Source organism: Cygnus atratus, chromosome 7, assembly GCF_013377495.2.
Source record: "Cygnus atratus isolate AKBS03 ecotype Queensland, Australia chromosome 7, CAtr_DNAZoo_HiC_assembly, whole genome shotgun sequence".
Lineage (NCBI taxonomy): Eukaryota > Metazoa > Chordata > Aves > Anseriformes > Anatidae > Cygnus > Cygnus atratus.
This window is the reverse complement of record NC_066368.1, coordinates 17,186,313-17,201,146: the sequence shown is the minus strand read 5'-3', so window position 1 is coordinate 17,201,146 and position 14,834 is coordinate 17,186,313. Positions and strand designations below refer to the sequence as shown.

General features: G+C 36.2%; 1 protein-coding gene across 5 annotated transcripts in view; it reads right to left on the bottom strand.

The window, feature by feature from the left end:
• Positions 1–9,610: 9,610 nt before the first annotated feature.
• LGI1 (leucine rich glioma inactivated 1) overlaps positions 9,611–14,834 on the bottom strand; it is a 31,133-nt gene continuing 25,909 nt past the window's right edge. For all 5 annotated transcript variants that reach the window (XM_050711946.1, XM_050711945.1, XM_035539869.1 and 2 more), the window contains 4 exons: positions 13,399–13,470; positions 11,977–12,146; positions 11,414–11,578; positions 9,611–11,330 (listed from right to left, as the gene is read on the bottom strand). In XM_050711946.1, coding sequence (XP_050567903.1) covers positions 10,513–11,330; positions 11,414–11,578; positions 11,977–12,146; positions 13,399–13,470 — 1,225 coding nt within the window. In that variant the 3' untranslated portion in view covers positions 9,611–10,512. The remainder of the gene's footprint in view (positions 11,331–11,413; positions 11,579–11,976; positions 12,147–13,398; positions 13,471–14,834) is intronic.

Sequence of the window (14,834 nt, the reverse complement as noted above, 5' to 3'; positions counted from 1 at the left end):
AAAGACAATTTGATATGATTGAAAGTCAATCTGTCAGGGATCAATCTGTCAACATCCTAGAAGACAAGTGAAAACTAAATCATACATAGTTTATACTGTGACACAGTGAAGGTACAAACAGAATTCCTATATGTTTAAAACTAGCAGTGTTAGTTAAAATATAAGTTTTCAAGGCTATTACTTCTACTTCTTTAGAACTTGTATATTTTGAATATAAACTTTGCAAAGCAACAATGTGAAAGCCTGAATTTGGAAAAATCTCCTTTCTGGCAAAAGAAATGTGTGTGGTGTTATTCAGGCATACTGCTTAATTTCATCAGTTGAGGATACCTGAATCCTTCCTATATGTAAAAATTTTCCAGAAAAGCACACGTGATTTTTTTATACTACAACATAGCATCAGCGTAACACTGTAATTGCCGTCATTCCTTTTTCAGTTGTTTATTGGGGTCATTTAAGCAGTAAAAAATTTGCAACCTTGGTGTGTTCCCTTTCCCTTACTGTACTTTCTGATTTGATGTGTCAGTACTATTCCTAGGAATGCAAAGCATTATGAGATTAGCTATAAAACTAAATAAAGTTCTGTTCCCTTTGAATGATTCTTATTTACTCATAAAGAGTAAAATCATTCTGTTCATATGGAAATGCACTATGAACTGAAATAAAATAAGAATTGAATAAGGAATCCAGGAAAAAAAAAAGAAAAAAGAAAGAAAGAAAGAAAGAAAGAAAGAAAGAAAGAAAGAAAGAAAGAAAGAAAGAAAGGGAGAAAGAAAAAGAAAGGAAGAAAGAAAGAAAGAAAGGAAAAAGATGGCATTTGATGTATATAAGAGAAGAAAGAATCATACTAGCATTTGTGTACATATTCCCCTAGGTCAGTGCTTCTCAAATGTTTTAAAAAGACTGTGTCTGAACTGAAAATGTAGTATTCTGAAAACAAGCAAATAGTGAGCTATTATAGGGAAAGAGGAGGGGGAACACCACCTTCTATTTATTGTATTTTTTTCTAGACATAGAGTTGAAAACCTTTCTGCGGAAAACAGTACCAATAAACAGTTTGACATTTCTGAAATGAAATGCTTTATTTTGGAAATAGCTAAATTGAACATCTTGACACTGTCAGTGCCCAACATCTTTTTCATTTTAAATTATTTCCCAAATCCATCCCAATTTATGGATCTTTAAAAAAATAAATAAATAATGTTTGGCAATTTTGTTAACTTGTTTTTTTCCACCACTCTCTCAGAGGATTTATTGGTAATTGCCTTGGAATTTGTCCGGCTATTTAGTGCATATTGCTGCTTACATACAGCAGAGATTATTGTATAATCTTGTTCAATGCAGTTACTAAAGCCAAAGGTCTTGGAAGAGGCAAGGGTATATACTCTTTGAAGTACAGATAGAGAAAGCAGAAGTAGGCAACCGGTATCAGTTATGATTCTACAACATGTTTGAATAGAAATGTAATGATTAAATATATGCTCTTTATAAATTACTGAGTTAGAAATTAGTGGCAGAAAAAAAAGTGAAGTATTTATTTCCTTCTTCATGGCAGTCAGCACTGCAGAGAGAAAAGAAAGGATAACCAAAACTAGATTATGTAACTTAACGTTCATGGTGATTTTCCAGAAATTTCTTTTCTGACAGGCAGTACAGTACAAAAATCAAACATTAGAATCACCGCTGTTCTGAGCCATTGAGTGTTGGAGCTCACAAGGAGGAGTGAAGGAAAATGGAAATTGCTCAAAATTGCCACCGATCATTTCTGCTTGTTTTGTTTTGTTCTATAATGGCATTTGTGGCTGTTAAGAGAAGATAATTATTTCAATTACATTTTTTCACTGTCACCTGAACTGATCTTTTCAGCGATAGGAATGACTGAATGTGCAGTCTATCTTTGTGGCAGGGGAGAGAACTCTTTCCATCAGTTGCATTTCTTGGCACTTACCTAGTGCACTTCCTATTCTGTAAGCTATCTGCCTGGGGCTGCTCTGCAGGCCAGGAAGGGGGAAACTTCCTCACTTCCATCTCTTATGAATTATTAAGCATTCATTTGTATTCTTTACTGAAAGGAAATTATTCTTCCTTGGATTCTACTGTTCCCCAGAACAAAAATCACACACAATGTATATTCCCTTGTCACAGGTGATGAATCAATATTAGCATACTGGGCCCCTACCATGTACATATATGTATATGATACATGTATATGAATAATATAGTTATTTATATAAAACATATTTATGTACTATATATAAAACACCAGTATGATTCAGCCTGTATGCCTCTCATCTTGTTCTAACATGCTAGTGCAATGCCTGTGCCTCTCAATTTGCTTATACTAGCATGTTCAAAGTGAAATGATCTGAAATGCAACTTTAACAATTGTTCTTATGGAAAAAAAAAAAAACTTGCAAAACTGGTTTTAAAATCCTTTCCATTCATCAAAGTCACAAATATTGATGGGGTCTTTTTTTTTTTTTTTTTTTTAAATGAAATCAGTGCTCCTTCCTTACCTCCAGGAGCTGCAATGCAGAACAGAACTCCCCATTATGGAAAAAATAAACCTTGTCGCTACCATGCACACAGAACGTACCCAATTTGAGGGATTTTGCTGTCCACAAGAGTAGTTCCTTAAGGCAGGAAACATGGTTTCTTTTTCTTCCCTGCAATGATATCTGGAGATATCATTGTGCTGTATTTCCCATACTCTTTTTATAAGCATCGCCTCTGGCCAAGTGGGCAGGACGCTGAACCCTGCTCTATCTCAGAATGGTTATTTTTATGTCCTTGTAACCTCAGCGAGCTCAGATCCTGCTAACAGTGCCAGTGTGGCAGCCCCTCAGGAATGGGCTGAGCAAGCTTTTGCAGTCTGCTGAACTCTGCAAGCTGTTCTTGGCTGCCCAGCAAGTAGACACGAAGTGAGCTTGGGTTTGATGATGCATACAAGCCAATTACTCCCTCTGAAATCTTAGCAAAACCGGGAATGCTCTGAAATGCAAGAATTGGTGTCCTCAAGACACTGCTGGGTTGTCCTTGTCTTTGGGAGGAGTGCCTCTGGCGTGCAGCTGAATTTCAAGGAAACTGCCACTGTTGAGCACACACAGAGCTTGTACCCTTCCTCCAAGGGCTGGCTTCCTTGAACAGGAAGGACACAAAGATGCTCTCAGTGCAACAAAACTCAGCTTACTGGCTCAAGGGAGCTCTGGCTGTAAACAGGGATACCACTGTAGCACAGTGGATTTGTAATAGTTTTGCCAAGTTGCAGTTCGTGCCATCGAATTAACTGATTATTTTTCAATTTTACTTAGTTATATTTATACATACTTTTGGACAACATGCACAACCACCCCAACAGCAGGATTTTCTGAGAAGCAATTGAAATTAGCTTCCTTTTTTCTTATTTATAGATCATTTGATAGTGTCACTGCTCTCAAAATAACTTTACAGAAATTCTGAAATAAGTTGTAATTCTAGAACAAACATTCATTTCCTATTTGGTTCAAGCTAGTACAACATGATTATCATACTGCTGCTGTGGTTTGATGTACTCCAGATCCCTGCGTAGAAAGGCAGAGCTTCCCTAGCTGCTGCTGTACCAGTTATTTTTCTTAGTTCCAGCCCTGAAGGGAGTTTCATTGGAAGGAGTAACTGTTATCTTAAATAATGCTAAGGACAAATTGAAGATAGGGTTTAAGACTGGACTCATGCCATTGCATATGGATTATTTAAAAGCAGTGGATTTTTTAGTGGTGTTTGCAGTTTATAAACTAGGTAGTCTTTTAATGCATAAGCATTAAAAGGATGTTCTCTTTTCAGTAGTTTTCTACACATCAGAAAATTTAGGCATTCACAGGTCCAATTAAGGTTTCCAAAACTAAGCATATTTCCAGACCACAAACTGTTTCTGTTCCAACTTCGTTCATTTTCTTCCTTTCTTTTGCACTCCAGAGCAACACATTTACTGTGTTTTTGCTGAATGGGGAGTATCAGTGTATTATTGTATATGGAGGAGAAGAAGGAGCAGGATAGGGCTTTCAAATGTCACAACTGTTTGGAAAGCTCCTAGTGTGTGTTTGTTTGTTCTTCTGTCTTCTCTAAAATTGGCGATCTCTCATATTCTAGAAATTATTCCCTCACAGGACAAAGCTATTACCTGCTCAACTATAAAATACTTTGTTTATGATATTTCTACAGTTCTAGTATTCAACTCTGCTAAACTTATAAGAAGACTGAGTTATGTTCTTCCCAAGGGAGCCCATCTCTGTCAGGACTTACATAGCTGAACCCAGCCAAAGTTGTGCAATTACATTTTTAAGCACTTGCAAACAGTTTGCCAAAATTTTCTAATTGTTGCCATTCTCCAAACATATGTTTCTGGTATCCCCCAGATTTTCCCTGTGTTTGTGTTCTCAGTATTTTAAATGCTCCTGACATTCATGTGTACATCTTATATATATTGTTTTGCAATTCTCAGCAAAGTTGAACTAATTTCTGGGGCAATGTGTTGTATCAAGGACTGAAAATAGGAAATGCCACACTGGAACAAATTCATAATCCAGCTGCGTGGCTATCATTTTGTCCCAAATGTCTATAGTCAGATGCTTCTGATAGAGTGTAAAGGACCTCCTCTTTCTTAATAATTAGAAATTATTTTAACTACTAAAAATGAGAGTTAAATTTTTTTATATACCTTGTCCGTGTAACTGATTGACTTTGCTTTCTGAATGTCATGTTTTTGTTCTCAACAATGGCCAACTGCAGTGAACACCACATTTCATTTTTGGGGGGGAAAGTATTTTCTTTATGTCCTGGGGTTTGACAAAATCAAGCATTATCCTCTTCCATACCTTCAGTGATATCTAGCACACTTCTTTGAGTCCCTAATAGTTCCACAGTCTGTTTTCCAGAGGAGTGAATTAGTACTACGTGCAGGACCTCAGATAAGGCAACAGCACTGATTTGCTGTAACATGCAGTGTTATATTTTCCTGTCTATTCTGTACGTATTGTAACATCATTTGCTTCTTCCTGTAGTTGTATATATATTGAGATCAGTTTCTTGTTGAGTTGTTCACAATGATGTCAAGTTGATTTTCTTTACTGTTAAAGGTTGCAAGCATTTATTGTCTATGTGTAGTATTTTGCATTTATGGACCCTAAACTTCAGTAGTCAGTCTGTCCCACTTGTTCTGTTATCTGCTTTCTCCTGAATTTTTATTCTTCAATTTTTGATTATCATTTCTGATATTTGACTGGATAAAAATGTGGATCTTTCTGGTCTCAAACTCTACTGATTGTCCCATTAACTTTTTATAAAAATAGGCACGATATTTATTACTTCCAGTTCTTTTGCACATAAATGGCTTTTAATGAGGGACTGTGTATTCTTAGCAGATCAGCCTGTTTATTCTTCAGCTCTTTCAGCATTCTTGGATATTCACCATCTGGGCAGGTTGACAACTCACTAACAGACTGCTGTTGCTATCCAGGCCTTCAAACAGGAAGTGCGATTGGGTCAAAAAGTCCTTTTTCAATTGAAATAATTCAGTAGGAGACATAAAATAATGCTGAGTTTAAAACAACTTTGGAGAATTCAAAAATTGATTTAATGAATAGGAGATTGGGACAGTAACATAATTATAACCATCACCCACTTCAACTTATTTGGTGAATAAATAAACAATTATGTTAATAGAAATATGCATATTTGAGGCAAATTACTCTCTGCTGTAACAAATTTGAAGACAGAAGTATTACACCAGCATGACTAATTGGAGAAATTCAAAGTCTCAGAGCACAAATACAACACCGCTTCTGTATGGCACACAGTGGTCTTTGTATTGGGCAAATTCCTGTGGAATAGGTTGGCCTCTGAGCACTTTGTTTAAGTGAACCATAAACAGTGCCATGCCTGTAACACCCGCCATCAGAAATCAGAGTAAAATGTAATGAAGAAAACCTGCCCATTAGCAGTAAGTCAGGCACCACAGCTCAGCCTTCTGAGCTGAACTCCTCAAGACCTCACCATTTATAGGTTAGCTCCTGACCACAGAAGCCTGTTTAGCTGTTCTCATCAATAGGAGTCAAAATCACAGCTGTACTGCCACGTTCAGGTCTACAGACTGGCAGGTGTGGGAGGAAAAGGCTTGTAGTCATGTGAAGGTAGCTGCAAATGTTTGCAATGTGTATTAACAAATCAGAGAGAAAGCATGCTATGTGGCGGAAGGGTTTGGATTTTCCTTCTGCTCAGCCTGGCTTAATTTCTACCCTGGCCTTTTTGGTGGACCATCACGGGCTCACCACTCCATTTGTGTCACCACTGTTGGGATTGCTGTGTGTGTGATGGAGAGGTGCCAAAGGAAAAGGTTGTGCCACAGACAGAGATCATGGATGCCGTGCATTAAGTCTTTTGCACAAGAACGGGGTGAGGGTCTCAGTGGTTCCCTCCCCACTGAGAGAGAATGCATTATGTGCTCAATGGTAAGGGAAGTATTTCCTTGAAATTGAAGAATCCAGGACTTTTGACACTTGCTGCGGATTTTATATTCTCTACCTAGTTTTAACATCTTGGGTATGCTGACTTCTCTGATTTTTTCATGGTGCTATTACCAGGTATGTTTATCAACAGTCTAAGGACTGTTTGTTACTTCGATGGTTTAAATATTCTTTATTTTCCATTGAATACTAACACAATATATTATAATGATCATATACATAAATACAGCTGTTAGACATTTAGCTTTCCACTAGAATATATCAAAGCACATCACACATATTATTAATTCGCTAACAGTAGTTTCCCATCCTCAAGTGTATGGCTGTTATCACCCCTTTAAATTAAGCAAAAGAAGAAAAAAATAATAATAATAATTAGGAGAAGTTATAGTTAAAAGTTAAAATGCAGCTCCAAACATAGTTCACCAAAATCTACAATTTATCCCTAATTTTGGAATATTTTTAAGATGGAAAATAAGTAGAAATAGTGACCTGAAAGTCATAGACATTACAGCAGACAAAGAAAAAAAAAAGCTACACATAGTGTAGTGTCAGATATTCTGAATGTATTTTATATATCACTTTCAGAGCAGAGAATTGTATAGTCTTTTATATTTGTGCTCCTTTCAAAATATAATGAAGTAGTTGTAGGAATACAATACAATTCCATTAATGGTTGTTTCTGTCTTAGACATTAACATGACAGCAGTATTAAGGATCAGCACCATCCATTAATAACCTTCAATATTGTCTTTTGTAGTACTTTTAGTACTTTACATACTATGTCAGTCATAAACAAAACGATTAGGGAGGTTAGAAAATCCATTACAACCACAGAAGACAACCAGGCAGCCACAGTAACATATCCTGTGCTGTAAGAAAGGGATTCTTTTTTTAAACAATGTTTTTAAAAAAGTGTAAACATATATATAGTAAAAGATCCTATTTTAGGTTTTTGCCTCGGACTCCCAACAACCTCAGGAGGAATTCTGAACACAGAGCCAGGGTGGGATATGGCCTTATACTCAGAGTTGTTAAAATGATCAGTCTCTGAAGTTAGGAAGAGACACCACAGAGAGCCACCTAATGAGCCTTTATGCTCTTCTACATTAAGGATTAACTATCATGAGCACTGTTCTAAAAATACCCCAATTCCTTATGGGGTAGAATGAAATGCTCTATATGCACAACAACAAACCAGCTGTAGTCCCTGTGAAACTCTGCCTGACATCAGTTGCCTGTAGAGATGATTTTCAGAAGAGAAGAGATTTAGATTCAGCATTTTATAGTGATTCTTTGACCTTCCAAAAATGACATAGGCATCAAAAATGTTCCAAATTACTAGTGCTTGACCACAGGTAAAATTTCATGAAGGTACAACCAAACCAATAATTCCTTTGAATACTTCAGCAGATGAATCCTGTATCATCCTATACTGTACCATGGCTAGTTTCACTCATATCGGGAATGTAAAATTCTAGTGGCTCATATTCTTGCAGGCTTTTTGACTCTCCTTTCAAGTCCAGGAGTAACAGTGAATTCCCATAAATCCATCATGTTATTTTAGAAAAGGTTAAGTCATGAAAAAAAATTATAGCACTACTGTAGCATAGGGCATATAGCTTGTCTCTCTAGTGCCATGAAACATAACCTTCTCAAGGTAAAATTGTGAAGCAATATATTGCAGTATAGGGTTCAAAAGATACTACACAGTTTGTAAATAGATGTTGGTAGCAGATTAGCAAGGTTATCCAACTCCACTTAAATTCAGCCAGATGTTGATAATATGTCCATAATGAGAAGGATACATAGCCATTATTTATATAATTTGATAGAGGGTGCATGTATGCAAGTATAATGGGAGAAATCAGACCAAAATCAGTGCACATAATGCAATAGGATCTTGAGTAAAAGACCAAAACGTAGGACAAAATGAAGTAGAAAACACTTCATGATTTACTGGTGGATTGTAGATCATTCCTTTGCCATGCAAGGTGGATTGAAGAAGAGACAATGTAAGATGAACAAACTGAGCTGGCAATCGCCATTGTGCAGCCAACATTCAGAAATAATACAAAGTTATTTAGATTCATCTGGGGTTGGAAATCATGCTCACATAAAAGCTAAGAACTTGTGAAGGAAACCTGTCAAGTGAGTGATGATTTATCAGGATGGTTTTTGGAAATATAACTTGTTAATAAAATGGATGTGCTTTCAACTGGGCAACATAGTTTAAAATCTTTCTAGTCACACCATAAGTATATATGCAGTAGGTATTTTTAAGCCAAATACTGATGAGAGCATAGTAAGCTGTGGATAAAAAGGCATCAGAAAAATTAACTTAGAGTAGCATTGTTCACACAGGATTTTTTTTCAAATAATATTTAATGTAAAAAAAATCCCTATTCTTTATTATAGAAGCACTCTGTTCAGGGTTGGCTTCTTAAAGTATATGTTAGATGCCTTTTTTCTTAATGATTTTTTGTCTGCTGTTCTAACAGATGCTCTTAGCAGCACCATAAGCAAAAGAAAAGCGACCAAGCCTGAAACTGCTCTGCCATTTTGGGGTCTCTGTGAGTAAAGGGAGCCTGCAAGCTTGCAGAATCAGCTTGTGTCATTACCTGACATGCATAGTGTAAGTCTTATTTACCAATCAATATCTGTGAGTGTGAGAAATGTTAGAAATGTATATAAACATACATAGTATTTATGTGTATATCTTAAAGACAGCACTGAAGCACAAGACTTGATAACTTCAAGATCAATTTGCACAGTCTTCCTGAGCTGCACCAAATGATCTTCAGCAGCAAGTGTTGGTTTCTCATGGGTGATGCACTAGATGTATGTAAACAAAAGACTTTTTTTTTGAGTTTGTAATAGATATTCATGGCAAATTCAGACCTGGTGCAATTTAACAGATATAGGTAACTTCCCTGGAGCTTCAGATGTTACACCAACCGAATTTGTTCTGCCACATTCAAAATTCCTGGAATTTCAGGAGTATCTGTTACCAAATTTCATTGAAGGATATTGGAAAAAACTATTTCACTTTCACTACACTTACTCAGAATAATGAAGAAGTTCATTGAATGTTAAATAATTGCAATTAAAGTGGAAAGATTTGACAGGGATACACAGAATTCACACAAGTGATATGTGACAGCTCAGATACAGAAATGATGCTAGCTGCAAAATAAGCTGTGCTTCTAGCTTTCAGCACAATGACAGCCCAAGTGTCATACCTGAGATTCATTCTGTGCTGCTTCAACATGAGGCAGAGGAAGAAAGACCTTCACATCAGCTTTCATTCTGATGATTTCTCTGTCATTTTTTTTCAACAATCAGATACTTCCAACTACACACAGTACAAAGCCCCATCCTACAACTGGTCTATATAATTGAACCATTTTTTCTGGACGGAGTCCAGTTTGAACCAGTGAATCTTCATCTAAATGCAAAGATGCGTCCAGGTAACCATTTATAGGACTGTGATTCTACATTGCATTTTCATCAAGAACTTCTTGTATATGTAAAACCCACCTGATCATACTGTGCATCTTCCATGCAGTACAACTCAGCATTGGGCAACATACCTTCTTGGGTTTATTTTATATGTGTATAATATATACACAAATAAAAATATCACCTGCAAATAATATTTGGAATGTGAAAGACACAAAATGTAAACATTTTATTTGGCAGTTGTTTCAAACAGGTGAATAAATAAATGGAAAAGTACATCTTAATATTCTTTATAGCAACAGATGCAGTTGCAGACATATTTACATATTGTGGATGCAAAGAACAGTTAATTTAATTTCTTTTTGTTAAAAAATGCAACTTCCAACACCACTAGACTTGACAATTAAAGATGAAGATACTAGTAATACTTTGTTCTAGCAATCTCAACTTTTAAAGGCATTCATTTGGAAGTAAGATAAGAGAGTCATCATGCATTTAGTTCATTTTGTCCACTTATGGTTGAAAGTCTGATGTAATCTCAGAATTATGAGTGTCATGCGCTTAAGTCAACTATGACATGTTTATAAATCAATGTAGTTCCCTTAAAACTTGAAGCAAAGAGAAAATCTCGTTTATCGATGGAGACATGTATGAAAGATCTTGGTGCCTGTATGTTTAATTCTTGAAACTTCACAAATTTTGCTTTCTCAGCATCCCAATAATAGACTTGAGTGAAAGAATAATCACTTCCAAGAATGGCATATTGATAATTACTTATCTGAAGCGGTTGGAATACCATTGACCCTCGGGATGGCATCCTTTGTAAATCCAGAAATGCTGAACCACCCCATTTCATTACTTTAGAGTCCCCAATAAATCTTGTTAAACAAATGTATACATCCTCTTTCACCTTGAAATGTTTCACTGCATATGCATCTTCCATATCTTGGATATCAAAACGCTTAACAAATTCATTTGTTCCTTTGTTCCACTGATATATTACAGGTCTTTGGGAACTACTTGACAGAATTAAATGTGGTTTGCCGGATATTTCAAGATACTCCACATCAGTATCTCTGTACCAGGCGTGCAGAGACTGATGGGAATAAAATCCATTCCCATTCCATTTGTAAACAGTGGTGAAACCAGCTTTTGAACTGTCTGCAACAACAAAATACCAGTCTTCAGCAATCCTGAAAGTTTCAATGTCATTGGGTTTTCGTATTTTAAGGATTTCAATATCTTGAATTTTTATAAACTTATTAGCAAAAATATCTCTTTTATATATGTGGGAGCCTCCAAACAGCTGTGCGACAATGACATATAGCTGACTCTCAATAACTATGGGTTTACACACAACAGTTGAAGTACCTATAAAAAGAAAAGTAAAAGACAAGGTTAGCACCACTTATTGGATCACCTGTTGTAATGTTGTTTGCGAGCAGTGTTCATACCTGTTATGTTGTCATAATTCCTGAACATCACTTCTACGTGGTCCCATTCGAGAAAGATGCATTTTCCGGTGAAGGGCTGAGCAATAACCACATGTTCATCATTCATGTATGAGAAAGTATCTACTGACAGAGATTGGTATGGCAGGGACTGATAAACTTCAAATTCTGCAAAAGTGCACACAACATATGATAATTACAGAGATACTTTCCATACCATACTGAAAGAACATCTTCTTAACATACATTATTACAAATTACAGTATTTAATCACTAGTCCAATTTTCCTGTTGAAAAAGGAACACTGCAACCTGTTTTTCAATATTTCTCAACTAAAAGAGGTGTTATTTTGTGTCCCGGTTCTTCAAATCCTTCTATAGCCTACTGAAGTCTGAGTAGAAGCTGCAAGATAAGACCCCACTTCCAAGTGCTTCCTTTGTCAGACTTGCACCTGCACAGAATTCATATTGGTTTTACTGAAAGTTCCAGCTGGCATGGACCCTAGAATAAAAAATACATAGCTTTGACTTTATTTTAACATGTTTAAATAATTTGAAGCACATTACCTGTAATAATACAATCAAATTCTTTCGGTGAGAGGCTATTGATTTTGCGCTTCTTATATTCTGGTGGGCTTTCACAGTAAATGTCTTCAACAGTTGCATTGGTGCTGCCCAGCCACTCCACTAACCACTTCAGTTTGCAGTCACAATTAAATGCATTGCCTCTAAGATCTCTACAACAAATAAATCATGCATTGGAAATAAGTAGTCAGCTGCTGTTTTCCTCCTCGCATGACAACAACAAACTGGGCTCTTGTTAAACATGTGCAATCTTGCTTATTCTCAGTTGATGCCTTCCTGGATTAATTTGTCCTGTCCCATAGTTAAATCTACATACTAGAACGTACACAGATTTAATTTTATTAAGGAGCACTTATTGATAATCAGTAGGAAGTTTTTGTTGATTTCCTGAAGTTTGCCGTTACACAAAGGCCTACCAAACCGATTGCTCCATGTCTGGGGAGGTTCTTTCTTTTGGATTACCCTTTCTCAATACAAACATTCTAGATAAAACAGAAATTAAATTATCCTGATTTCATCCAGCGAGTATTTGCTATCTCCTTTAGATGTACTCATTTAGAGGTTTAGGAGATGCAAGCAAAGGAGTTCTGTTCAAGTCTTTTACAGCTGTCTTTGGTCAGATTTCTGAAAGTATGTACAGGAATGGGCAAGCCCTGGAACCAGACTGTGTAACCAGCTGGCCATGACAAGTCGTGCCAAGTAATGCTACAGGATACACTGACCACCTCCACAACCTGCTACTGCCACTCTACGCTATGAATCCAGCCTACCTTGTTCATACCGGGAGCAGGGAGAGGATGTTCTGCACTCATCCCAAATCAGGTGAACTGGAATTTGGTATGTTGCAAACAACATGTTTCAGTGAAGCAACTATAGGCTTTATCTATTTACCTATATTTTGTAATTTTATTGGTAACTAAGTTGTATATTTAAATAAATTTATGTTTTGGTTTGGTTGTGGTTAGATTTGGTATGGGATATGGTACTTACTGAGACACTTATGCTTTTGTGATAAAAAATTGCCTTCCCAGAACTTATTTGAACATAGAAATATTACATCCATTAAGTATCTTCCACCCTCCTCTCATATCATGCTCTTTCATGCATCCCTTAGGACATTTCCTTCTTATTCACTAAGTCTTATTGAACATGCAGATCTCTTACATAACTACTAACAATATCACTTATCTTTGCAACTAGTTGAATATCCCAAACTAAAACAACTGATCAACAACAGTAGCCAAAAATCAAGCCTACCCATATTGGGTAGTTTCTACCCAGTAATAAGATCCCATTACTGGGATTACCAGTACATATTGGTTTGAATGGTTACTCAGAACGTCCTACAAAAACAGCTCTTTATATTTTTAGTATAATTAATAGATTAATTAAATGTTTTCTTACACATTTGTTAAAGAATCCAAGCCTTTGAATATGTCTTTTGGAAGCGATTGGAGATTATTATTTGCGAGACTCCTGTAAAAGAAGATACTTCAGTATCAGTGCTAACTCATGAAATTACACATTTTTGCAAGGTGTAATATTGTGTTGTTGTTGTTTTGTTTTCTTAAGGTAAAGAACCCTAGTATTCTGCAGCACTTAATTCTCCAAGATTGCTCTAAAGAAGAGCTCATTTACTTTGTGACTCTTTCTTCCACTAAAACACCCTGCCTCCTTCTGCATTCTGACTCTTCAGCAGCCTTCCAGCATTCACAATACCTCACTTAGCAGGGTAAAAAGTGCAATCACCTCTGGTGTTTTGCCAACACCATTATTTTAAAACAATTAGTTATGATTGGATCTACTAATGTTTTCCTTAGGAGATACCAATATATAGTGTTCATATTACTGCAATCTCCCACTTTCTTGTCTCTCTTCTGGAAACAAAATCTTAATACCAGGTTTCATTTTATTGGACTTAGGCTTAGCTCATAGTTTTTGGAAATATGCAGTAATAGACAAGAAATTGCTGATTGGTATGAATTTCTTTCCTGGAATATGTTTGTATGAGTGTGTGTGTGCGAGACCAGGAAAAAAAAAGTGTTGTTAATTCCCAATTTTTAATGTTGGGAAAACTCCCTAAATGCACTGAGTATTCTAGCTAGTAAGGTCAGGAGGAAATGGGAGCAAGCTTTAAACAAGGAATGTATTACATTTCAGTTGCAAACATCTCTGTAAGTCCACCAAAGGTCTGGGTTCTCCTAGATGTCACTGAGGACATGAAAGGAAAATAATGTTATAGGGTACAGCTTATGTTTCTTTTGATTAACAAAATTATTTCTCTCTTATGAGAAGAAATAAAAATGGAAAGAAAGCATTCTAATTTAACATCCCAGTTAGAATCTGTAGCTAGTAAGTCGTAGAACCTCTTCTATTTTTACTTTTAAACACAAAAATTATTTATTGACTACAATTTTTCTCACCAAGCAAAGCCACTTAGGCATATACTTAAACTGAAGAACAGGCCCAGACCTACTAGGCTTATTGCCTCATTTAAAAGAGAGTGTTCTCTGCCTTATCAGGTATAGTAAACATGGGATGCCATTAGTCCCTTCTGGCTTCGCAGCTTTCAAAGTATATCTGATTGTGTGTGTGGTGTATGGATCATGCACTACGCTTATGCTCAATTTTACACTCGAGCAATTATTTCAAAGTCAGGTAACTCTTATGGACAAAGCTAAGCAGACTTAGAAGAAAAGGCAGGCTTAATGTCCTATATATTCTTTATGAACTGGATTATATCAAGCTAAAGGGACAATGCCCTTGGAAATACCAGTGGTTCACCATTGCCATGGGAATATGACTAAAAGAAAAATTTATGCAAGGTTTATGCATTCACC